At 41.9% G+C, this 25,860-nt stretch overlaps 1 protein-coding gene across 5 annotated transcripts in view; it reads left to right on the top strand.

Moving 5' to 3' along the window:
- The window catches only part of LTBP1 (latent transforming growth factor beta binding protein 1), a 229,319-nt gene that overhangs the window by 200,275 nt on the left and 3,184 nt on the right, over positions 1–25,860 (top strand). For all 5 annotated transcript variants that reach the window (XM_034659662.1, XM_011229803.3, XM_011229802.3 and 2 more), the window contains 4 exons: positions 340–468; positions 1,150–1,290; positions 2,282–2,452; positions 22,403–22,525. In XM_034659662.1, the coding sequence (XP_034515553.1) occupies positions 340–468; positions 1,150–1,290; positions 2,282–2,452; positions 22,403–22,525 (564 nt within the window). The remainder of the gene's footprint in view (positions 1–339; positions 469–1,149; positions 1,291–2,281; positions 2,453–22,402; positions 22,526–25,860) is intronic.

Below are 25,860 nucleotides of genomic sequence, written 5' to 3'. Positions count from 1 at the left end.
TAGAAAGGCACTTTTCTTAAAAGGTATATTCTTATGAAAATATTGTTGGTTGCATTGTGAAATCCATAGAGTATTTCATCAAACAGGAGGTAGCACCCCAGAAATCGTATTGACAAAAAGACCTTCTCCAATTTTTGGACATTGTTCCCTAGATATCACAGATTCTGTTTCCACATCTATGAGTTAGGGCTAACTTGAAGATTTTTCTGTTGTTGTATCTGAAGAGTCTTTGGACTATGAATATTATAATATCTAACTTGAAGCCCCATATTGGTTAGACTCTTGTTTTTAACTGAAAGACCAAAGCTAACTGTTCTCTTTCTCCATTTTCCCCCATAGATGCGGATGAATGCATGCTCTTTGGGCAAGAAATCTGCAAAAATGGCTTCTGTCTGAACACTCAGCCTGGTTATGAGTGCTACTGTAAGCAGGGGACATACTATGATCCCGTCAAACTTCAGTGCTTTGGTACGTATCAAGAGGCTACATTGTGCTGTGAAAATCTACACATAGAAAAAAATTAGTAGTGCTATGTAGTAAAAACAGTTCCCTTGCAGCTACATCACATGTTGAAAAGATCTTTAAATGTTTTATGGATCTTTTTCTTGAGCAAGATTTAAGAAAATAAAAAAACCCCGCACTACTAGTTGAACAGATTTCAAGCAAAGAGTTAATATTCAATGTGGAATTATAATTCAGGTCACTGGTTTAACTGAAGTGTTCTTTTGGTCTGGGGAGCCTCCTGTTTCATCACTCATACCATGCAAGTGAAAGTCATTTTTAACTACTGACCCAGACTTTAAGGCTTAAGCAGAAAACCATATACACTAGGCAGAAAAACATAGCAAAAGGAAATAATTTTAAAACTATCATAAAGAGGCATTTTATCTTAAATTTCTAAGCATATCCTGTTCCTAAATGTTTTCTTTCTTTCTTTAATGTCAGCAGCAGCAGGGCACCATTATTTTTCCAATCAATACAATTTAATATTTTTAGAGTCAGAGCTGTTCTCTCTTGGATGATGATGTGTAGTTAATTAACATGTGGCAGCCCTTGGAATCTGGACTAAATTTAACAGTGTGTAAAATTTGGGAAGTGTACGAGGTACCACTGATTGCTGATTCTCTTTAATAATTTTGTTCTCTTAAGATATGGATGAATGTCAGGACCCCAATAGTTGTATTGATGGCCAGTGCGTTAATACAGAAGGCTCTTATAACTGCTTCTGCACCCATCCAATGGTCCTGGATGCTTCAGAGAAAAGGTGTATACGACCAACTGAATCACACGGTACGTTGGGATGTGAGATGCAAGTCTGTGCAAATAAACGGCAAGGTTTTCCTTTTGACTGAAATGTGAGCTACTGGGAAAGAGAAAAATGGACTCTTCGAGTGTTTTGGAGTAATTTAAATGAGATGCTAAAAATAATAAAAGAGAAATAATTAGCTGCGTATCATCACCACGTAGGAAAGTCAATACCCTGCACATATTTATTTAGCGGATAACAGAATAGAGATTGGCTGAGCAGATCGCAGCACTGTTCTCCACCTGAGGATTTGCCCCATTTCATCCTCATAGGCAACTGAGGAGGGCTTGAGTTCAGAGAAGGATAATCAGGTTTGTTTGACTGGACTGGAGAACACAGATGAGGCTGGGTCAACAGACAGTGGGATCCAACAAGGCAGTGGAGACCCCTGGCATCTGATGATTGGAATCCCTGTTCATCCCCAATGAGATCATGTGCTACTTTTAATTGGCATAATTGATCTATCCGTCATCACTCTCAGGATCTACTTTGGATGACGTCAGTTGAAAGGCAGGAAGTTTGGAGTTCAGTACTCTAGCAGGAAGTGTCACTAGTCCAGGGCTTTGACGGATGAATTGGGTGAAAAAGCATGAATCTGCAAAGTGTTATGTAAAAAGAAATGGTAGGATGTGACAGAAGAGTGAATGTAAAAAAGGAAAGATTAGAAAATCAGAAGTGCTTTAGGATTATGGAGTATAGAAGACAGTGTGGTGCTTTCTATAATGATGGGAAGCTACAGAGGGAGGGATTTAATTGGAACATGATGGGCAGGTTGAATTTCAGCTGATGGAATGACACCCAGTGGGAGATGACAGAGGTTTGATCCATGGAAAGGCCAGGCTGGCTTCAGACTTGTACTTGGAAGTCACTCTTAGAAATAGAGATGGAAACTTTGAGACTCACTGGCTTCCACCACACTGTTTATGAAATAGGAATAACAGTGTGATTGTCATGGAACCATGTTTTCCCTTTCAGAACAAATAGAAGAAACTGATGTCTACCAAGACCTGTGCTGGGAACATCTGAGTGAGGAGTATGTGTGTAGCCGGCCTCTCGTTGGCAAGCAGACGACTTACACAGAGTGCTGCTGTTTGTATGGAGAGGCCTGGGGTATGCAGTGTGCCCTCTGCCCCATGAAGGATTCAGGTGAGCCCTGATCCAGTTCCTTCTGCTGGAGTTCATCTCCCCTCCTTTGGAGCCTGACAGTTCTTTTACTTCTGTATCTTCATCTTCACTCCTGATTCCTTACTTTCATCAGAGGTGTTGGGTGTGGGGTGTGCTCCAGTCCAGACCCTGTCATGAATTTTTGAAACCCTCGTTCTGTTTCACCAAAGAATGACAAATGACCCAAAGAAACATCATGCAAATTAGCGATTGTGGCATAGATCTTTGGAATTTATATGTCCCGATACTTCCTTTTTTTTCTACAGTCTTTCTCATTTCTAACAGTGTCTACTTAGAGCAAAAATTATTAGAGACTGTAGAAAATCTTTGTAGGTCAAAGTCCCGGTTTTTATGCCTCTTGGTGAGAGGGATCAAAAAGGGGTTAGAACAATAATGGAAGAGAGTAGGAAGTAAGTGAAAATGTATTTGAACAAACGTCCTTTCATTTCAAGGGTTAGATCTGAGGATAAACCTTCGGTGAAATGGAAAATGCAACAGCTAGGCACCAGGTTTATCCCGTCTCCTTGTGCTGAGGGAGTCTCCTTGTGCTGGGGGAGGACTGGGAGGTGCTGACTCTGGGCTGTTTGGTGTCTGCTGCCTTGTCCGCTATCTGCTTACTTCTTCTCTTCTTACCTTTGTAGCCACTTACTGCTCTTTAAAGGAAAGCCCTTAAAAGTGTTTAGCATATCATTTTGTCTTTGGCTATGAAATTGATTTGCTAAAGCTGGAAAGATACCATGTGGGTATAAAATGAAGCAGTTTATAATAAAAAAATTCTGAGAGTGGTCAAGAGGGGAAGAATTTCTCAAAAAAGAGGAAATGCATTAATTTTCAGTTCATTAGAATGCAACTTTTAAGCTATTTTGTAGCTTTTCAAATTGGCAGTAATGTAAAGCCAATGTAGCAGAAAAAAGAAAATGATTTGAAATGCCATAAAAGAAAAAGGACTTGCAAAGGATAAAGAGCAAATACATAAAGAAATAGATGGTGATGATAGTAGCCCGGGACTAGAAAGAGGATGGGTTCTGGGGCCAGACAGGCTAGGTGGGGAATCCAGAACTGCCCATTGAGGAAAATAACCTCACCCAGCACAGCCCATTTGTAAAACAGAGGCGTTTATGTCTTGTGGGGTGGTTGAGGACGGGGATAGTTCAGGTAGAGCAGGAACACGGGGGTGCAATTGTTAGCAGTGCTGTGGCCTCTGTTCTGGGAGGCAGGTGCCACACGGAAAGGAGAGTAAAATCCATAGGACGTGAGCACGTGGGGACTTGTGACATCTCACAGTGTTCTGATAGATCATTTTACTTAGCCAGTGGTTTCTGTTGCTTAATTTTTTCAAAAACAGCATATACCCCTTCTAAAGAATTAATCCAAGATGCTCTATCCCTCTCCACCTACCCCATCACAGTTGAACTCCGCTCCTCAAAGTTATTCATTCTTGACAGTTGGGTTTTTTTTTTTAATCTTCCAGCCTTTTCCCTACATATTAATTATTGTTATATAGGTGTATTTATATCTGTATTTTTTTAAAGATTTATTTATTTGAGAGAGAGAAAGAGTGAGTGGGGAGAGGGACAGAGGGAGAAAATCTTCAAGCAGACTCCCCACTGAGTGGGACTCAAAGACATGGGGCTAGAGCTCAGCGCCCATGAGACCATGACCCTGAGATCATGACCTGAGTCCAAACCACAAGTTAGATGCTTCACTGACTGAGCCACCCAGGCGCCTGTGTGTTTAAGAGCATATTTAAAACTGAATCCCATATGATCTATAAGGCACTTCTTCAGCATCTGTGAAATTGGGGGTATCTTAAAACTGACGGCATCAAACAATGGCCACAAGGCTTTTTTTCACATTTTAATAATGTCTGTTACATCAGAATGCTTGCTATGATCTGTGGAATCTTAGACTCGATGGAAGATGGTAACTTTTACATGGCTCTACAGACTGCTTTATGGATGTATAAGGTCTCTTTCATCACCTCCAGCCCTGGACATCTGGGTTGTTTGGCCCTCCCACCCCTTGCCTCAATCTCAATTTTCCTGTTATAAACCCGGCCGCAGGGAACCTTCATGTTTGTATCTTATATACACCTGCAGGAGAAAATCCTACAAATGAAAATGCTGGGTCGGGAAATAGGTACACTTAGTTTTACTATATTACTCTGAACCTACTGTGCAAATTTGCACTCACCTTGGCAGCATTTGAAATGACTCTTGCCTCATACCCTTCTACTCTTGGATGTTTGCAGTCTTGAAAAATGTGTTTATCAGATGGGTGAGAAAAATATCATACATGTGTCCCCTTATTTCTAAGGAATTAGAGCATCTTTTTTGTTTTTATAGGTGATACGTATTTCCTTGTCAGGGAATTGTTTCTCATATCCTTTGCCCATTTTTTTGTTGGAGTTGGTGTCTTTTTCTTATTAATTTGTAGGAGCTTTGTACATATTCTGTTCACAACCCCAACATTCGGATTATGGTATCTATGCTTGTCTCTATGGAAATGTCTTTATAGAGATTCTGCACATGCTTGCATTTTATTCTGTCCCCGTTCTGATCTTGTGACATTAAGTATTTACTGCATATAAATCTGACAAGCCAGGGCCTTTGAAAATCAAATTTAATTGACATAATTTTTGGAAGAATAGTCAAATATGTTGCTGTTAGGAATTAATTTTAGAATATTGCATCAGTTATTTTTAACTGAGACTTAACACATTTTTTAATGTAAATGTGAACAAATACGTGTGAACAAATACATGCTGTGTGATATTTTTAGGAGGGGAGAGGTATCAGCAAAAGATTGGTACCCATTGCCAAATTTAAAAATAATAATTAGCATTGCTAAGTATAACAGCATTATATAATTATAATAATTAGCATTGCCACAGTCTTTTGGTTTATATATGCACAGTACTTAGAATAAATTCTCCAGAAAGAATCTCTAGCATGTAGTCCACCAAATCCTCAAAGTCAGTGGTTTTCAATCTTTTATTTTTTAAACATTGGTAATCTTTTGTCCACTGAATTGTTATTTTAACCTCCAGTATATAAATTCATTAACCTCAAAGCTGCTGGGGGAACGGGCTGGAAGAAGAGATATTTATGCTCTTGAGGTATGTGTGAAAGGACCCCAAGGTTCCGAAGAACACATATGGAAAACTGTTGTTCTAAATGGTTTAATGGATAGGAGTAAGTTAAGCAGCCCAGAAGGAATATTTCTGTTATACCCCTAAGATTATGGGCCTAGAACTACACTTAGGAGTCATTTATTCTGAATGCACAGAGAAGGTCCACAGCAAAGTTAAACAGGTTTCCCAGTGGTCCAGCCTGGGACCAGCCTGCATTGCCTGGATTAGCACTTGACGTTCTAGTTGTATCTACAGCAAACCATCTCCCATTGAGCGTTTCTGCTGGCATAGAGTCCCTAAGGGGAGCCAGAGCATAGAGGTCAGCACAGGGGCTCTGGAAGCACGTTGCCTGCATTTGAATCCTGCTTGGGCAACTTCTTATCTATGCAACCTTATTACTTTGTCTCCCTGTGCCTCGGTTTCCTTATGTGAAAATAATTTCACCTACCTCACATGATTGTTTTAAGAATTGAGTAAGTTAATACATGAACCCCTAGAATGGTCTTTGACACATCCGGAAGATACTAGCAGCTGTAGCTACTTACTGTAAGTGACTCAGGTCAAGTGCATTTTCAAATGTAACTGAAATTGGAGGATCTTATAAAATACACAATTACCTAATAGCGTCTGAACATGAATTAAGGATAAACAAATGCAGAAGTAATTGTTCTCATAGAAGACTTGCTTTTCAAGACAGCTGCTTCATAAATATCAGTGGGCAGGCCAATTACCTGTACCTGGACATCTTAACAAAAAACAGATTCTGGTTTCTAGGTACCAAGGGGTGGGCAGGACTCAGCGTCCCTAGCAAGTCCCAAGATAATGCGGATGCTGCTGGTCCTTGGACCACACTCACAAAGATGTTCTAAAGACATCTATGAGCATCCACCTGGATCATATTAAAAACCAACCTTAAAGCTGTTACCAGTTGTGCAAAGGGGAAACAAAGAATGTGTGATTTTTCAAACGCATTTCCTCATCATTTCTGTCATTGACTCTTTTAAATATGCTGCTCATGGTTATCTTGAGAGTTGAAAAGGACCCCATTAGTCTGTGTGTTAGTGGAAGCCCTGGATTCATCCAAGCCTCTCAGGCACTGAACCATCCAGTTTCCCTCAGAGCTCAGCGCTGCTTTGGGGAACAATTAGTTACTGATGGAAACAGTGCTGGAGAAATTTGAGGAATAAATCGCAGCGCTTGTCATCAGCCTTGAGCATTAAAGTGCAGTGCAAAGTAAAGCTTTGGCTGCGGAGCAGGCTTTCACACTTCTGGTCCAATAGGTCGTGGGCACGAATTCTTGTGAAGGCAGCAGCTACGTCTGAGAGTACTGGTCGTTGGAGGGGATGGGAGTGGCTTGTTCAGTAGTGTTCTCTGAGGTTAGATGGCATCTTGAGGATTGGTACCACATGGCAGGGAAGGAGTGGAGGGGGACAGATTGTGTCCAGGCAACTTTACTTGAGGAGAATTGCATAGTCATGTAATTCAGTACATTCCTGGGGCTGCTGCGGATCCCATCTTCATCCTCTGCTGAAGTCATGGCGGCCAGACAGCAGGCATCAGCACAGGGTCCGGGTGATGGATGGAGACCCTGCCGGTGGGACAGTACACAGTTTGTTGAAGCCATCGTGCGCTGACAGCCTTCCCATCCTCGACCTCTGGAGGCCTCAGTGCCCTTATTCCCGCTCCTCCTGCCTCTTCTTCTCCTTCCTCTTTCTATATCTTTGGATGCTGCCTGCTTTTAAAATGTTTGAGGAGAGGGGCCCTTGAGTTGCTTGGGAGGACCCGCAAAATTGAGCTCTTTAACATGATATATCCTTCCAGACTCTGGGAGAAAAAAATCTGTTTGGAAAACCAAGTCAGGGAAAACAGACCACTGTATCCATATCATAAACAAGACTGGGAGAAACTGTAGCTTTAGAGCTAGGGGATGAGGGTCAGCCAAACGAGAACTGGTGTCTCATCAGCTGTGCTTTAGAGTCTCGCACACTGGAGGGAATAACACTATATATTTTGTGGATTAAGGGACGAAAGCAAGGCAGTAATTCTTGTTAAGTAAAACTTGGTGATGATGTCTTGCATTTATCTAAAATGGAATTTTTATTTTTATTTATTTATTTTTTTAAAGATTTTATTTATTCGACAGAGATAGAGACAGCCAGAGAGAGAGGGAACACAAGCAGGGGGAGTGGGAGAGGAAGAAGCAGGCTCATAACAGAGGAGCCTGATGTGGGGCTCGATCCCATAACGCTGGGATCACGCCCTGAGCCGAAGGCAGATGCTTAACCGCTGTGCCACCCAGGCGCCCCTAAAATGGAATTTTTAATATTTTTAATATTTTTATTGCTTACTCTTAAAAACATAAACTTCAGTTTTCTGGAAAATGTACCTATGAATTGCAAGAGATACGGGATGCCGTTATCGTGTGGAAATAAAAACCCTTTAACCCACATGTGAGAGAAAATTAGACACACTTGAATACTAGAATCTAAAATACCCAGTGTTTCGGAGCCTGAGTGGCTCAGTCGGTTAAGCATCTGGCTTTTGATTTTAGCTCAGGTCGTTATCTCAGGGCCCTGGGATGGAGCCCTTGGGGGGGGGCCTCCATGATCAGTGGGGAGTCTATTTGAGAATTCTCTTCCTCGGTTCCTCCCCCTGCTCACGCTCATGTGTTTGTGCACACGCACGCGTGTTCTCTCACTCTCAAATCTTTAAAACATAATAATAAACAAAATACCCAGGGTTCCCAGTGTCGTGGCTATCTTGTTAAAATAATTAGACTTTTGGGGGCGCCTGGGTGGCACAGCGGTTAAGCGTCTGCCTTCGGCTCAGGGCGTGATCCCGGCGTTATGGGATCGAGCCCCACATCAGGCTCCTCTGCTATGAGCCTGCTTTTTCCTCTCCCACTCCCCCTGCTTGTGTTCCCTCTCTCGCTGGCTGTCTCTATCTCTGTCGAATAAATAAATAAAAATCTTTAAAAATAATAATAATTAGACTTTTGTTTAGTAAATTATTAAAATAATTAGACATATTGTAAGTAAATTGAACATAAAGACTTAAGGTCTTGATCTAAAACTTTGAAGAAATTTGATGGGACACTTAGTGTGTTGGGACAGTGCCACCTATTGGTAGTACGATGTACTGCACTACAGGTGTTAGACCCTCCGAAGTTCTCTTAATGAAAGTCGGGTGTGGAAAGGTGAGAGTAGTTTAAAAATAAAAAACCTCTAAGGAAACTAGTGCTGCAAAAGAAGGGCAAATATTAAAACAATTTTTATAAAACTCTACTGTTGATTAAAATGCAGAGGAATGGTCCTCTCAGTTTTGCTGAGAGAACAGTTGGAAGATAGAAATGTATAGATACATTTGGTGCAGAAATTCTAGTTCTGGGGCTACAGATCATGCTTGTACTTGAGTGCCGGGGGGAAAATATAATCATTACAGCAGAAGAAAAGTTTGAAATCAATTCTGTCATTATAGGGAATTTGTAAACTTATAAGCAAGGTGCAATTAGGAATAAGAAGTATGGTTGAAAAGCAATCTTAAATTATTTATAGTTTACCTGTGTTCAGTTTTAGTTAAATCACTTATGTATTCCTTCCTTCATTTCATTATTTACTGCACACCTGCTCTGCACTAGCCAAGAAGTTTTGGAACAAATGTACAGTTTGCATTTATATGAAGTGTAAATTTTAATTCTGTAAAATTCACATACTATACAATTATGTTACTAAATTAGAGTAGTTTTTCTCTAAATGTTGTCTCATGTTAATGTGCACATGACACCCTGATTTAATAAATTCTCCATTTGCTGCAACACCAAATTTTTTAATACTTCCTGACAGCTAACCTACCCCCATTCTTTTCATATGGTTTTGCAAAAGGGAAAGACCTTGGAATCTGTTTCTGAACACTTGAGCTAGTGATTTCTTCCATATCCATGCACGGCTCTTACAGGTTCCCAAATATCTCCATGTAAGAAGTTTCATAATACCCTTGGAGGTGTGAAGGAAGACAGGGATTTGAGTCATGGACTGAACTTGAAAAAATATTGTAACTGGGCAGTGGTTGCAAAAGCCCTTTCAGCAGTCATGGTTTAAACCTTTTCCAAGAAACATGTTTCCAAAGAATGTTAATAATAACTTTGGAACATCCTCCATGTGAGGCACGGTGAGTGGTCACTGCCTTCGGTTTAGACAGCCCAGGGATCGTGTTCTTTTTCTGGCAAGCCTTCTATCGACTGCACTGGACAAGTTACTTTAGTTTCCTTTACCCAAAGTGGAGAACTCTTGTGAGGGTATATGGTAATTACTACTCTCTGAATACGAAAGCATTTATCATTTTTGATTGGAGATCCTGAATACTATGATTAAAGGAAGTGTAGCTGTTAATAAATTATAGTGGTGAATTAAAATCGGCCTGGGAAGATATAAAAGGCCTCCTAAATTCCGGCTACCATGCCTGCACACATAGTGTAGGCTGTAGATATGCAGAGTGGTGGTCCAGTTCTTGGGGATGTAATTCTTGGTATCTGTGGGACTAGACTGAATTGGATACTGACTGAATGGAATGGCAAGTAAGCAATGTACGTTGTTTCTTATGGAAGAGATTTGTTGACTTCCTCTTGCTCCTCCCAGAGAGGAGCAAAAATGCACTTCTTACTACAAAAGGACTATTGCAAAATAAAATTTAGTAGCTAATTACGCACATACAGCTTTGTGATGTGATTAGGTTAGTTTCCTTACTTGTAAAATGGCAGTAGCAACAATAGGTCGTTGGAGGGTTAAATGTGATAAATGTATGGGAGATGCTTGGATTACAGTAGATGCTTTGTAGGTGTTAGCAAATCAAATCCAGTTCCAGGGAATGAGTTGAGCTAATGATTATTTCCCACCACTCCCTTGTTATTTGGTGCTAGAGGTCTTCTTTGAAAGGAGGCCAGAATTAAAGACAATGAAGAACTGGAAGAGTGTTTGGGGACTAACAGAGTCAGACAGCCCTGTGGACCCCAAGGGAAGCTGCTCCTTCCATGCCTCTCCCAGCTCCAAAGCTGCTAAAGTAAGGGAGGCTTTATGGCTGGAAAGGACCATTTAATGTTGGCCTTTAAATGAACATTCAGTGTATTCACTTTATCAATTTTTTAATAAAAAAGTAAAAGAATATGTTTACAAATAGTTTAATTTATGAATGTTAAAACCTAGATTTTCCTAGGAGTTTGAGTTCAACTTACACGTTTTGTCCTGCTCCTTATAAATCCAATATTTTTATAATAAAAAAGATCATTTTATTTCATAGTGAATCTTTAAATGTATCAAGGAAGAAATAAACCTTTCCTTGAGACTGACTTCTATATTGAAATTGTGTTAATGAAATCTCTTAATACTTTGCTCTCCATTTATGAATTTTATGTATTTGATTTTCTCCCCAGCACTTTATATACCCGAAAGGGCAGCCCACAGTCCTAATAAGCATTTTCTTTGTAAGTGCTTTAACAGCTCTTATAAATCTAATAAATCAAACTTAAAATGACAAATTGAATTTTCTAATAAATTTAAATCCTGTTTACCAACCTAATCAAGTTCTCTTAATTCTCATTCAACACAAATCCTAATCTAAAGTCAGCTTTATTTCAAATTAAAATCACAAGGTCTCCTGTCCGATTCTCTATTACATGGTTCTCCTAAACATTATAAACACACAAAATAACAAAAACCTCATTCTAAAACCTTAACAGAAAAGCATTACTATTTTAGACTTAATTATATCATTACTAGCAGAATTTCCACCTCAGGCCAGCTGAGGTTACTGGGTAAAAAAAATTCATGACTGTGATCGTCCATTATTAGAGAATGAAGACCAGCGTGAGGGATGTGTAACTCACGTGTGGGTCTGAGCATCCATGCATGATATGCTGGGGGACCACAAGTGTTTCTCATGTGTTGTTTTTAAAATCATTATCCTCCAGTACAGGGACTCTCAAGGGCAGATAAAATTAATAAAAGTTTTTCTCCATCTACACATGACTCCCCTTAAGAATTAGATACCTGCTCCTAAAGGGATGTGCTCACCCCGTGGGGAGATTCCCTACCACACTGATGGCTCAGACTGATGATAAACTTCCCTTGTGCCTGTAAGGTAGCCTGGGGTGTTAGGGTTCTCCAGAAAAACAGACCCTATAAAAGAGATAGAGATTTATTGAGTGATTGATTGATTGATTCATTCATTCATTCATTATAAGAAATTGGCTCACATAATCATAGAAGCTGGTAAATTAAAAATCTGCTGGGTGGGCTGATGATGTGAGACACTTGGGGGAGCCCAGGCTCCACGTCAAAGGCCTTCAGACTGGAAGAGTCCAAGGCAGTGGGCTGTAGGCTGGAGAATTTTCGCTCACTCAGAAGAAGGTCATTTTCTATTCTTCTCAGCAATTCAGTGATTCAGCGATTCAGTACTGAGTGAGGCCCGCCCACATGATGGAGGGCAATTTGCTTTACTCAGATCCACCAATTTAAATGTTAATCTCATCCAAAACCACTCTCACAGAAATGCCCCAAACAATGTTTGACCAACTACATCCAGGTACCCCATGACCTAGCCAAGTTGGCAGGTGAAATTAACTATCACAAGTGGGATTGAGAAAAAGTTAAATATTTGCATTTTGTGGGCCTTCTGCACTGCCCACTGAAATCACACTTAAGGAAGGACCTTAGTTTTCAGTTCTTTCCCCTCCCCAGATATATGCTCGAGAAGGGCAGGGAGGAAGTGGGATACTTAACCCTTAGCCGGGGCCCCCCAGCTGGACAGGTGGCAGGCCAGGGCCTTCTTAACCAGGCTGTGAAGGAGACCCAGGACTTGAGAGAGGGAAGAGGTCAGCAGGGATGAGTGACAGAGAAGCCTGCTACAAAAAGGACGGTCAATGCATCAGAGGAAGAACAGTAGAATTGAGGCTAAAAAGTGTGGTTTTAAAACAACCTTTGCCTTTGGCAGGTGCCTCAGACAAAGAGAAGGCACCAGACAAGTCAGTCATCTTCAGGTTAGGATCGTATTTTGTAGTCACTGATTAAAAACATTTTCACAAAAAAAGGAAACCTGGTGTGTTTTCAGAATAAGGACAGTTCAAAGGGAAAAAGAAAAACAGTATCAACAACCAAACCCTAATAGAGGGGAGAACGTACTCCAATTCCCACTATGCTGTTGTAGACTGCAGTCTGGAGGGGTGTCCTGGAACCAAATACAGTTCCTAAACCCAGTTCCCTGGAGTTGGGAGCCAGCACGTGTCTGGAACACCAGCTGCAGAGACCTTGCTAAACTGCACACCAGAGTACTAACTCTCCCGAGAACCGGTGGAAGCTGTTGTCTCAAGGGCTTCAGAAAATGAGAGCAGAATTTGATGACGGGATTGCCAGTTGGGGTCCTGAGCTCTTCTGAAACTTTGGTTTGCGTACAGCTTGGACTCTGGGTTGTCCGTAGTGTTCTGTGCTTATTTTCTTAAAAGCTGTGCTGCCTTGAAGGGCTAAGAAGGTATTTGGCCCCATTCTTAGATAAAATATTCTGAACAGAGAGTAAATTCGATTGTGATTATAATCACACTGATGTCCTATTAGAATCTTTCTCGTTCAGAGCCAAAGCAGAACGGTTAAGACATCCATGCAAAATGAGAAATCTGATGACAAAAAGCAACACTTTTATTTTTCATTTACAAGCGTTTTAATTGATCTCAAAAATACAATGTTTAGCAGTTTAAACTTTCTCCCTTGAAATCAGAGATAACGAATAGCACACAGTTTCTAGAAACACCTTTTCAGTGTTATTTTTTAGTAGGTGATTTGCTCTTTGTGGAAATTTTATTCCACATATTTTAAATACACATTGCTGCTGTTATGATTTTTTTTTTCCTCTTCGGTGATAAGAGGAGTTGAAATGTCCTCTGAGGAGAATGAACTGTGATGAGTGGGGCTGTGACAAAACCACTGCACATAATTACTGAAAACCGCATCTTCTGTTTGAGGTTTTGAATTCAAATAATATTGTGCTTATTCTTACCTTTTCTTAATTAAACTTATGAAACAGCTGTGGTTAGAACAAAGCTGCCTGAGCCTTTAAATGCTGACCTCATGACCAGAGTAGGCAAGACTGGCAGAGGGCATGTGAGGGGACGTTTATCTGGTCTCCCTTCATGCACCACACAGACGGTGCCTCTGATGTTTGGAAGAAAAGAATCTAGAAAGTGCTTAGAAAGCGATCATGTTCCTATCTTTGTGCTGACACAGATCTGCAAGGAGTAGAAGCTAGGGAGGGTGAAGTTTTTGCTCCGTATCAGTAGCCAGTATCTTAAGAAAGAAGCAAATTTCAAAACATTAGCTCACTGGAGAGCTTAGGACACAGCATGCCTTCTTTCTGCTTCCTTCTAAGATTCAAGTCTCAGTGGCAAGCAGAGCTGTTGTGAACAGTTGTGCTGGTTGTACACTGCTCAACCCTAGGAGATACTATTCACATGGTCATCTCTGAGCACCTGCGAAGTGTAGCTGAAGAAATCACTGCCAGGAGGAAGAGCTACTAAGACTCTGTGTGATTTCGAACAGATCAGGAGGGGAAGGTAAAAGAGAGTCATTTCAGATTAAGATAAATAGCAATATATAGGAAAATGATACAACCAACTCAGGCATCTTTAAAAAGCTCAGTTTTGCTTTGTAATATGTGAATGGAATAATAATATTGATTGTTTAGTGTTACGTTAATATTATATAAATTACCTAGAACTTGCTCTTCAAATAACAACAGGATTAGCAGCATATCTTTATCTCGGAAACGTGAGATCTGTACTTCAGAATATTAAACTAGGTGTTTTTTTTTTAAGATTTTATTTATTTGAGGGAGAGAGCGCATGCACACAAATGGGGAGGGGGGAGAGGCAGAGGGAGAAGCAAGCTCCCTGTTGAGCAGAGAGCCTGACGACGAAGTGTGGGGCTCAATCCCAGGACCCCCGGATCATGACCTGAGCTGAAGGCAGATGCTTAACCGACTGAGCCACCCAGGTGTCCCTCAAGCTAGTTTTGAACAAATACTAATATAACTTTCTTTCCTTCAAAATTTAAATGAGCAAGGTTAAAATAATATATTTGGAAACCCAATTACCTTTACCCTTATATTCTAATAATTTGTTTTTAGTAAAAGAAAATGTTATATTTTGAGAATTTATCCTCACTTGGTCTTTGGAATATCATTAAATTTTTCTGGACTTCTGTTTCCTCAGCAGAGAAGTGAATGAGAGACTAACCTTACAGGTTATACTGACTGCTTACAGTGTGTTAAATTCCATGATTGTCCATCATTCTGAAAACATCCAGCTAAGCTCCGCTGAATGCAACAGCGGCATTTAGTGGTGATTACCTCCTATCACAACCACAAATTTCCATGACAATTTTCTTCCCTAGATTGTGCAGCCTAATAGTAAAAATTTTCTAGTCAGGATCCTAGAATATGTAAACTAGAAAGGACCTCAGAGATCAACTAGCTTCCTCATTTTACCAGTTAAAAATAGAAAGGTTAGATAAATGCCAGATGATATATAAAAAAATTTTCTCCTGTATTATTTTTGTTTCTCTGGACTTTTTTTTTTTTTGAGGTGAAATTCACGTAACATAAAATTAAGCATTTTCGGTTTCCTTTTTTTTTTTTTTTTTTTAAAGTAGTCTCCACGCCCAGTGTGGAGCCCAACATGGGTCTTGAACTCACAACCCAGAGATCAAGACCAGAGCTGATATGAAGAGTTGGACACTTAGTTGACGGAGCCACCCAGGCACCCCATATAAAATGTTGCATTTTCAAGCGGACAGTTCAGGAGCATTTAGTACATCCACCGTGTTGTACAACCTCCCCCTTATTCTGAAGCATGCAATTAGCTCCTATTTCAAAGTAATTCTTACTTGGTTAATGCAAAAAGAGAGAAACCAGTGTATTCCTGATACATAATACTAATTTTTGCGATTTGTCGACTTCTCAGATTGTCGCTTCAGAGTGATATTTAAAGAGCAGGAAAGAAGAAAATAAAATAGTGTAGGTGTCTTAGAGTTAGAAAATAGGAGGTAGATGAGAAAACTAACATGTTGAACTTTCCTCTTCTTTGCCTGTTTATTGTACTGTTCAGTCTTATCAAACATAGAGGTTACCTCATTCCCATTGCCCCTGTGATTGCCTGAGTATAAGACTTGAATGCTGCATTTCCAAAGCCCTAGATATTTAGAAATGGGGAAAACTCTTCATGCCGTCCTAAATAAGAAATTCATAAGTGATCAATCATTATTTTAGGGTTTTCGTGTGGGGCAGGATTTAATACATTACAAGTGTGTAAATTTTGGATCTAGGTTTTAGAAAGCAGAGGGAGCCTCCAATTTTGGCATTCATACCCAACAGCTCTGTCTCTCCAGGAGAGTCTGGCTAAATAAACAGCAATCTGTTGGAAACGCAGGGAGTGACTGAACTTGGAAGGGCCTTGTTAGGTGACTGCTGGGGTGGGGGAGCTCGGTTGGTCTGTGGCCCATGAGTTTCCTTAGAGCATTAACATTTACGGGAGTCCCACAGAACATAAACCCTGCCAAGACTTTAGACTTCATTACCTCCCTGTCCTCGACAAGTACAATTTAATTGAACATTAAGCAATTTGATCTCTTTCACCTAATAAATCGAGCAAATTCAATAAACATAAATCCTGCTAATGATAGAGCTGACCCTGGTGGGGCTGAGCTCATCAGCATTCATGGTTATTACTCCCCCTGGAATTTCAGTCACAAATGCTTATTGCTGAACTACATACTTACCTGGGGCTTATGGTCTAGGGAGCGTATTGAATAATTTTCTTTGCAGGGTTTCCGAAGGGCAGCTGTGGAATAGAATCTGGTTTTGCAGATAGACCAGTTTTGATTTGAATCTCTTACCTAAACTAGGACAAGTTATACAATAAATCAGAAACAAAAGGAATTAACTGCAATTATTCATAGGGTGTTCTGAGATTTAAATGAAAAATGTATGCAAAAGCCCACGGCACCTGACGTGTGGGAACTTAACAGTCCACGTGAGCTCACTTTCCTTTTTCTCCACTGTTCCTGAAGAAGGGATCTAGAGTAGCCAGGGTTTTTTACATGGTACTTTTTTTGTTTCTCTAAATCTTTCTTATCCATTACATGTCTGTGACTCTTGAGTTACCTTCCTCCTCTTCACCTAGTTGGCCTCCGTTCTACAGGTGCTCACCTCCAAGGTGAATCTTCCCCCAGCTCTTCCTGGCTGGCTGTCGTCCTGACCTTCTCCTGACCTTCCTTCCCTGTGGCCCTGATCAACTGTTGCACATGTCACCGTGTATGCACCTTTGTTCATGGCGTCATTCTGACCTTCCTCTCTCCCAGATCCCACCCTGCCCATAATTATTCGCCATGTTTGGTGGAATGAGTGAGAATGAGTCAGTCACAGAATGAAACAATGACTTGCCTTTAATAGTGCAAAGACAGGTACCCTAATCCTGTTGAGTAGATGAAGCTCAAAAAAATGGGTCCAGTCCAAGGAACTAGAAAGTGGAGAAGCAGCACTAGGACCCAAGACCTTTGACTCCAGGTCCTTTTCCTTTTTAGTACACCCTATTTTCTCTCACAACTCAGCAAGTTTTAATATCCAGGAAGCAGGGTTACGGCCTCTTCCCCAGGCTCTGTGGATAAAAATTTTTTCTGAGTAGAGCATAAGTAGAGACCCATCCCAAACAGGTGTCAGACTCCACAGGGGGTCGCATCACAGGTACCATGCTCATTCACGGTCCTTTATCATCGGTGCTGGATGGCATTTTCTGTCAGTGGTGACTGTGTTTCTAATCTCAGGGCTTTTGCTAATTTCAGTCAGAAATGCCTGTTTATGCTGCTGGCTCAGCATGCCCCGGGGAAATATTCATTCCATTTTCCCTGCCCTCTTCCTTCATTTCCTGCTTGTGCGTCTGTGTTTTCCCATCACCATCATCGATCAATAATATGTGTGGAGAACTCTAAGAAAAACACCCAGTCTAGAAATTTGAGCAAAATGTGGCCCGTTTTTCTTAATGCATAAGAATCAGTCATTGGGTTCTCCTCTATTTGAAAATAATGCACTTCAGACTTTAGAGCCCTGAGTTTTTAGCCTTGATGTGTGGACAATGAAATTCAGCCTCTTCACTTCTCAAAGCAGCTGACTTTAATCTGTCTCAGGACTAAAACTTCACCTCCCAGTCTCCTCACATGTCCGAGTGGCATTGTGACATGTGACTGTCCAGACCAGTCCTGCAGATGGGTCTGTCATCAGGAAGGGAGATTTCCCATTGCTGCTGACAGCAGAGGCCCCAGGCCCAGTGGCTCTAGGGGGTAATTTTTAACCCTTTTTTTTTTAACTTAAAATCAAAGCAGCACCATCTGTCATATGAATCTGCCGTGCCAGGGAAAGGAGTGTGATCAATGGCCTGGATCTTGTTTAGACCCCTTCGTGACAGTGTCCCACACCATCCCATGTGTGTCTTTCAGAGCTTTGATCAAGAGCTTAGCGTTTGTCCTTGGGGAGGTGGAGAATGCATTGAGTGGGGGAGGCTTCGAGGTGTGAATATTTCCATTTCTTGTTCATTTCACATTTGTATTGGGCTAGATCCCGGATGAACACATTGTATGGGGGCTCAGAAATGGTATTTGCCTCATAAATTATAAGCTTTGCTAAGCAAAATGATTCCTTTGCATCAGTCCCCAGGCAACAAGGCACTTAATCATTGTTGATGTGTTTAAGTAAAGGATGTTTTAGAGAAAGGACAGTATATGTTCATCCCCACACATTGAGCTAGGTGAAATGGAGAGCTGAGAGAGTCTCATGTGCTCTCATGGGAAGTTGTGGAAATAGTTCAGGGATCTGCTTTTCCTGGGTTCTGTACCCTCCTCCCACCACAATTCACTGTGTCCCCAAGCTGGAGTGTAGCCATGTCCCAGCCCTAGGGATAGCCAAGGCCATGCACGTCCAAGCTAGGATGGGCTCTGCTTGTGGCTTGGGGTGCACAGAGGCCCAGCAGGTGCTGGAAATGTGCCCGTGCCCAGTTCCTGAGGATGCCTTGCTGAAGACTCAGAAAATTCTGTGATACTCCAATTGCTCCCATGGAAGTGGACGAGGAGCTTGTCCACTCGAGACCTCTCTAAAGGATTCAGGCATACACAAGAGTTGTTGAATGTCAGTCTCCCTTCTACTTGGAGTTCTGTTGATCTAGTGTTTACTGCTCTCACTTCCTGACGCAGTAATTTAATGTGTCAAGGCAGTCAATGATTCTGTCCCTTCTTGTTTGAGATTAAGTCCATGAAGGCATCTTCCTGTGTTTACTGAGCAAGAGTTTCCCTCCATGTATTTAAAAATTCCACATAATCTTGAAAGAGTATTTGAAAACATCTAGAGTGTACTTTATTGCTCTTAATTTGCTACACACTTCTTTGCCCACTGACAATTGCTTTTACCTTTTGCAAACACTGAAACTTGTTCTTTTACTGTCTTTGAAAATCCTTCTTTATTTGCACGTGTTCAGTACGGACTCAGCGACTTTCCCCTCTGAGATAAATTGGAACTTCCATTGTCTTGGTAGGTCAAAATTTATGAACAGTTCCATAACGCTATCTCATTTTCATATGTCAGTAACACAAAGGTAGACAAATGAGAATTTTTACCTCCATGTGACAGATATGGAAACTGAAGCCTGCCCAAAATTGCTAAGCTGAAAAGTAAGTGGTCCAATCAGGACTTGAGCCCCAGCTTTTGCCTCCAGAAGAGCCCGTGTTCCTTCCATTACCCCCCACACTCACTTCACCCTTGACCCTGGCCCAGAATGAGAGCAGATGTGCGCGACGGGAGAGGCAGCACAGATGGATTAGGGTAGACCCATCCATGCTCCCAGAAAAATAACTCAAAATGCACATCCTGGTGATGATGGGAACATAGCACATCTCAAGTACAATAGAGCGTACGTTTAATGCAGAAATCATGTTCCAATAACTGACCAAGACTGTTTTGAAATTTGGAATGTGTAATGTATAAGAGAAAGTAAAGCAGCAAAGGACAATCAGTTCTAGAATCCCAAAAATGCATAGCTGAGGAAGAAAGGGGTGGGAGAGAAGATTCGGCAGGTCCCTGAGGTCCCACCCCCTTTCCTCTCCTCTGCTCCCCTTTACCAGCCTGTGTCCATTAGAAGCCTGCCTTGGAACCGCTTGGTAGTCCCCAAACACAGCTTACGGCTTGCTTTCTTGACACCTTTGGGCAAGCTCTTTAAAACAAATCCCAAGTACCTTTTCTGGCAAAGGAAATCCTACTCATCTTATTACTTTCACATCAGGTGCCACCTTTTCCAGACTGCTGTTCCTCCTCTTTACTCTCCTATCTGGGCCCTTTCTTTTGCAGTGATAGATTGTGAGAGCTTGGAGGGGAGGGACCAGCTCATTTCATGGTGGAGGAGGGATAGTCTAGGGGAAGACCCAGGCCTATGGGCCAGACAGCCCCAAACAGCCCTACGTCTTTCGACAGCACGGGCCCCTCGAGTCTCAGCGAGGCTTCCCCGCCGAGCAGATGTCAGATGGGACCATGCTCACCCACCTCTAGATTCAGTCTAACAAAACTAAGAGCATGGATTTATTTGTCATAACTACTCTTGATCACAGCCATTGCTTGGATATAAAATATTGAACAATCTCCCTTTCAGATGTACAATGAATATATAGAAAAAAGTCAGGAAGAGAAAATGACCTCAGCTTTTGAAACTTGTAAACGTTTCCACAATCTTGCTCTCACAGGGAATTCCTTAATTCTTTTTCAAACTTGAAGCAGAACTGACAACCATTTGTGTTCTCTTTGCTTTCAGTTGTGTGTGGATTTGGGGGGCGGGGCAGGGGGAGTCGAGGATCTTTTTCCAGGCTCAGCTATTTACTTAATGAAGTTAATATTTCTTCTGAAACGGTTTCATGCAGAAGTGTTGGGGTATCTGGGGTCTGTATGCTATTTCTGGAATGCTTCCACAAAAGGAGAATTTGAGGAAGGGGCAACCATAATCCTACCTGTCCAGGGTCTTTTCTGACCTTATGCTTCCTTTGTGCAATTCTAGGAGAGAATTGTGTGAGTGTCTGTGCATACACGTGTGCTCACGCACACACATGCTCACCTTTGCTTCCTTTAAGTGGGGGTGGACGATTGAAAGCCTGAGAGTTCATACTATTACCCTAGGGCATTTCTTTCTTCCTTTTTTTTTTCTTTTTTTGATTTTATTTGTTTATCAGAGAGAGCACAAGCCAGGGGGAGCAGCAGGCAGAGGGAGAAGCAGGCTCCCTGCTGAGCAAGGATCCTGGGATCATAACCTGAGCTGAAGGCAGCCACTTAACCCTCTAAGCCACAGGCATCCCTGCCCTAGTGCATTTCTTTAGTTTCATACCTCACAGGAGGAAGCAGAAGAGAGGAAAACTCCCCCCGGTCTACAGTCCGGGCAAGTGTGGCTGTTGCCTTGTGTAACTGTCCTGAGTGTGTCCGTCCACTCCTGGGGCCTCCGGACTGGAATCCCCAGTGCTGGCAGGGCCACTGAAGTCTGAGGAGCCCCAGGATTTTCACCATCTCCTAGATAAATTCTTGAGCAGTGTATTTCCATACAACATGAATTCCAAACGTGAAGCTACCCCTTCTAAAGCTTTCTTCTCTAGACCCGCCCTGTAACTTGGCTCCGAAACTCAAGCAAGAGCCTAGGACCATGAAATGCCTTGAAATCTCAGTATCCCTGGGACATCTGGAAAACCAAGATCCCATGCACTGGCTGGGTCCTGTGAGGGGACTACAGGAGAGTTTAGAAGAAGGTGGCCATGGGGCTGACCCAGCTTTGACTAGGAATATGGCCTCTGGAAAGTGATAACTGCAGAAGAATCTGTCTGGGGTGCAGAAGCGGTAAAGGCAAGGATTTCCAAGGAGCTGAATAGTGGTAGGAGAGGCAGAATGTTCAGTGTGCACACTGGACCTTCATTACTGAGTTCAGATTTGCCAACGCCATATACCAGCGGTCACTTAACCACTGCTTCCATTTCCGCTTCCTCATCGGTGAAATGGAGGTGATAATGGTACCTCTTCATAGGGTGGTGTGAGCGTTTTAGTGCCTTAATGTATAGTAAGTGCTTAGAATAGTACCTTGCACAGAGCAAGCATCATACAACTGTTAGCGGCTCTTATTACTATGACCATTACTACAGTATTATGATCATCCTCATTGTTACCATAATACTGTGCTCATCGGACCAGGCCTTGAGTGTAGAATTAAAATAATCATAATACTGGCATCGTTGCTTGGTTGTATCATTCTGGGGTCACCAGAGATACATCTTTGCTGTCTCTTCTGAGTGAAAACGTACCTGTCTGTAAGAACGACTGTACCTTTCCAGTGATAATACCTGATGGTTGCAGATAAAGTCATTTTTCCGAGACACCTGCGGCCCTCTGAGTGCTGGCTCATTTGCGGTTCCTTACTCTCCTGGAATCTGTTCTGCCAGCTGTTCAGCTGCTATGTTTGGTCTTCAGTGTAGATCTTAGTTACGCTCTCCAGCATTTCATTGTGGAGGGGGTGTGAATACAGCTCCCGCAACGAGTGTAGAGACGAGCTCCAGCATCAGTGGTGCACATGTATGGGAAACAGGGCGTGGGGTGGACGGGGCCCTGGCCGGTCCCCGGTGCCCTGAGCTGTGAGGGGGTATATCCGGGTGCCAGCAAACAGCCATGATGCCTCATACTGCTTGTCATTTCCTTCTCAGACGACTATGCCCAGCTGTGTAACATCCCTGTGACGGGACGCCGGCGCCCATATGGACGGGATGCCTTGGTCGACTTCAGCGAACAGTATACTCCGGAAGCCGATCCCTACTTTATTCAGGACCGTAAGCAAAACTTTTCCATTGTGTTGAAACGAAATTATGGTTAAAGGTTAGTCAGTGATTCTCAAAAGGTGGCCCCCGGGAATTTGTCAGAAATGTAAGCTTTGGTGCCCCACTCCAGACCTGCTGGATTGGACACTGGGGTGAGACCCAGTAGTTTTACCTGCCCTCTGAGTAAGCCTTATGTACGCTTGAGTTTGGGAGATACTGGATCAAATTATTGTCATGCTGGTGGGGATGCTATTACGTTTACTTTCTTTGAAGTAAAAAAAAAAATTTAATATCCATAATAAAATCATTTCTTTACTCATTACATGGTGGCCTAATATAATGGGCAGGGTTTTCTTGAAAGCCTGGTTATAACTGCCATCTTTTTCCACACAAGAAAATGACAGGTTAACTGTGCCACGTTGATCTTTACAGGGATTTTAGAGTGGGAAGTCAAACGAATTGCACTTCTGGTCAGAAATTGTTAGAATCCACTCATGAGGGGATTTATTCAGTAAGGAACGATGCATGCCGGCTTTGCTGGGATTTGCAGGCAGAGTTTTTTTCTGTGGTAGAGTGTGCCTGTGTGAACCCTGATCCCATTTAGAAAAAAAAATGTCTGACAGTTAACAGGAGTGTCTGGGGTAAGAAAGCCATTCAAGCTAAAAGTTTCTCTGCGGGGAAGCCACAGCTTTTCAAATTCCAAATACAGTATTGGTGAAGAATAGGTTGCTCACTTCAAGAACGGGAATGGGGACATGCGGATTCCAGCGGCCTCGTCCGCATCTTCCAGTGGGGCCCTCCTGGCAGTGGGCAAAACCGCACCAGATTTTTAAGGCAGGGAATCCCTGCAGACCAGGGAGTTGGAGTTAGGACTTTGGAGACACTGCTGAATTGCAGACTACAATGAAGCCTGTTCTTTCTTTGGACCCTGTTACCTGTGAACAAAGCACACTAGCCATGACCTGGTTCCTGAGGAGCAACCCAAGCTTTGTGGCTGCATTTGGAGCGACTTCAGTTCTCAGAGTGTTTCCTTCATGCGCTTCCCTTCTCTTTCTTTCCCTTTTGGTTTTTTCGTTGGATGCAAGTATTGATCATTCAGCAGAATTAAGAGTGCTTCAAGATTTACGTGAAAACAGCATTGTATCAATCCAGCCAAGGTGATTAACACACACCTGTGTTACCCTCAACCAGGTGTAGAACATTACCAGCATCCAGAAGGCGCCTAAAGCCCTTTCCTGGTCAGGTCCCCCACCCCAAGGGTAACCACTCTCCGAACTCCTAATACCTTCAATTATTGCTTTTAATCAACAGCATACAACCATGTACTATGTCATGAAATGTGTCTAAATACACTGACAGGTATAAGACTTACCACTTATAATTTCTACACTTACCTACGAATATGTTAGAGGTCAATGGGCATTTACCTTTAAAAGAATGAAAAGAGAGAGCTTGCATGCCCCATAAATCCAAAATAACAGGTTAAGTGTGTAGGCAACCATGGCACAGTCCTCTGGCTCCTATGTGCGGCCTCCATCACATTAGATAGAGTTCAGATTCTAGGAAGTTTCACGTTGAAATGTTCTGGCTTGAGTACCTTTTTTTTTTTTTTTTTTAAATGCTGACGTTGCTTTAGAACTCTTCTTTAATTCACTACAAATGTTAAGAAATAAACATGTTGGGGGGCGCCTGGGTGGCACCGCGGTTAAGCGTCTGCCTTCGGCTCAGGGCGTGATCCCGGCGTTGCGGGATCGAGTCCCACATCGGGCTCCTCCGCTGGGAGCCTGCTTCTTCCTCTCCTACTCCCCTGCTGTGTTCCCTCTCTTGCTGACTGTCTCTGTCAAATAAATAAATAAAATCTTTAAAAAAAAAAAAAGAAATGATCATACTGGGTAGATAGTAACAGAGAGAAGGCGGAGGTTTCTTATCTCCTGACTTCTGGTTATTTAAGAAAGTTGATCTGATAGCTGGGGGTACCTGTAGTTAAGGCAGTGTTTTATAGAAGTAGACTCCCCTAGAGCAGAAATCGTTTGTTTGTTTGTTTGTTTTCTATAAAGGACTAGAGAGTAAAACTTTTAGGCTTTGAGGGCCTCCAAAAGGCTCTGCAGACCTCCTCAGCCCTGCTAGGATATCACGAAAGCAGCCACAGACAGCACGTCACGAATGGATGTATCTGTGTTTCAGTAAAACTTTATTTAAAAAAGGAGGCAGCCAGCCACATTTGGAGCGGGGGCTATACTTTGCTGACTCCTGTAGAAGTATTTTCAACAGTCTACTTGATGTGTGTGTGGGAGTTTTTTTTGTTTTGTTTTGTTTTTTAAGATTTTATTTATTCGACAGAGATAGAGACAGCCAGTGAGAGAGGGAACACAAGCAGGGGGAGTGGGAGAGGAAGAAGCAGGCTCATAGCAGAGGAGCCTGATGTGGGGCTCGATCCCATAACGCCGGGATCACGCCCTGAGCTGAAGGCAGACGCTTAACTGCTGTGCCACCCAGGCGCCCCATGTGTAGGAGTTTTTAAAATTTAATTCCATGTTTTAATTTCTGTAATAATGAAAATTTTTAGTAGTTATAAAGTCAAAATGATTTTGCCATAGTAGAAAAATTTGAAAATATTTTCGTAGATTAAGACTTTATTTTCTTAAGTATTTTTCAAACTGGCTTTGGGGCCCTAATGACATGTTTTTGATGGTCTTTCTTTTTTTTTCCCCTTCAAAATTTTTAAAAGGGCCTGTCACGGGTGTGTTAATTTTTAAAATCGCTTGTTACACCTTACAGCCCTGCGTAAGCAATGATATTTTGCTGCCCCCTGCAGTTCCACTGGAGAATTACTTCAGAGGCCAGATACAGAGTTATGGCCATATTTTGAATTTTATTTTTCAAAGCTGGTACATGATGAGGTTCAGAAGTGAGAGCCCACATCAACAGTGTGTCTGTGTCACCATGGATTTATATTTACACGTTTTCTCTCTAGAAAGAGAGCTAAACACTCTTGATGCCTGTTTAATCTGTTTTTACATTACTAATCCCTAGTTCTAAATCAGTTTAAAGATATCTAAACCATGAAAAGACCCAAACAAAGACTTCTTTGTTTCCCTAAAAAAAAAGATTTTTGGCTTTCTAAACACAAGTATGATGTACTTTTCTCCTTTATCAGGATGTTTCCAGTCCCTTTTACTGTCTTTATCCTTTGATCTCCTGAGAGCCCTTTTGTAAGGCTCATTCCAAAGCTAGAGCAAACAAACAGACTTTACAGGGCAAGGCCAGCCTGGCTTTTCACTGCTTTTTGGGGAACTCCAAGTGAAAAACCACCGCCTGAAATTCTCATGGATCTTCTTTTTTTTTTT

The sequence above is a fragment of the Ailuropoda melanoleuca genome, chromosome 4 (genome assembly GCF_002007445.2).
Source record: "Ailuropoda melanoleuca isolate Jingjing chromosome 4, ASM200744v2, whole genome shotgun sequence".
NCBI classification, from domain to species: Eukaryota; Metazoa; Chordata; class Mammalia; order Carnivora; family Ursidae; genus Ailuropoda; species Ailuropoda melanoleuca.
This window is presented reverse-complemented; position numbering and strand designations above follow the sequence as displayed.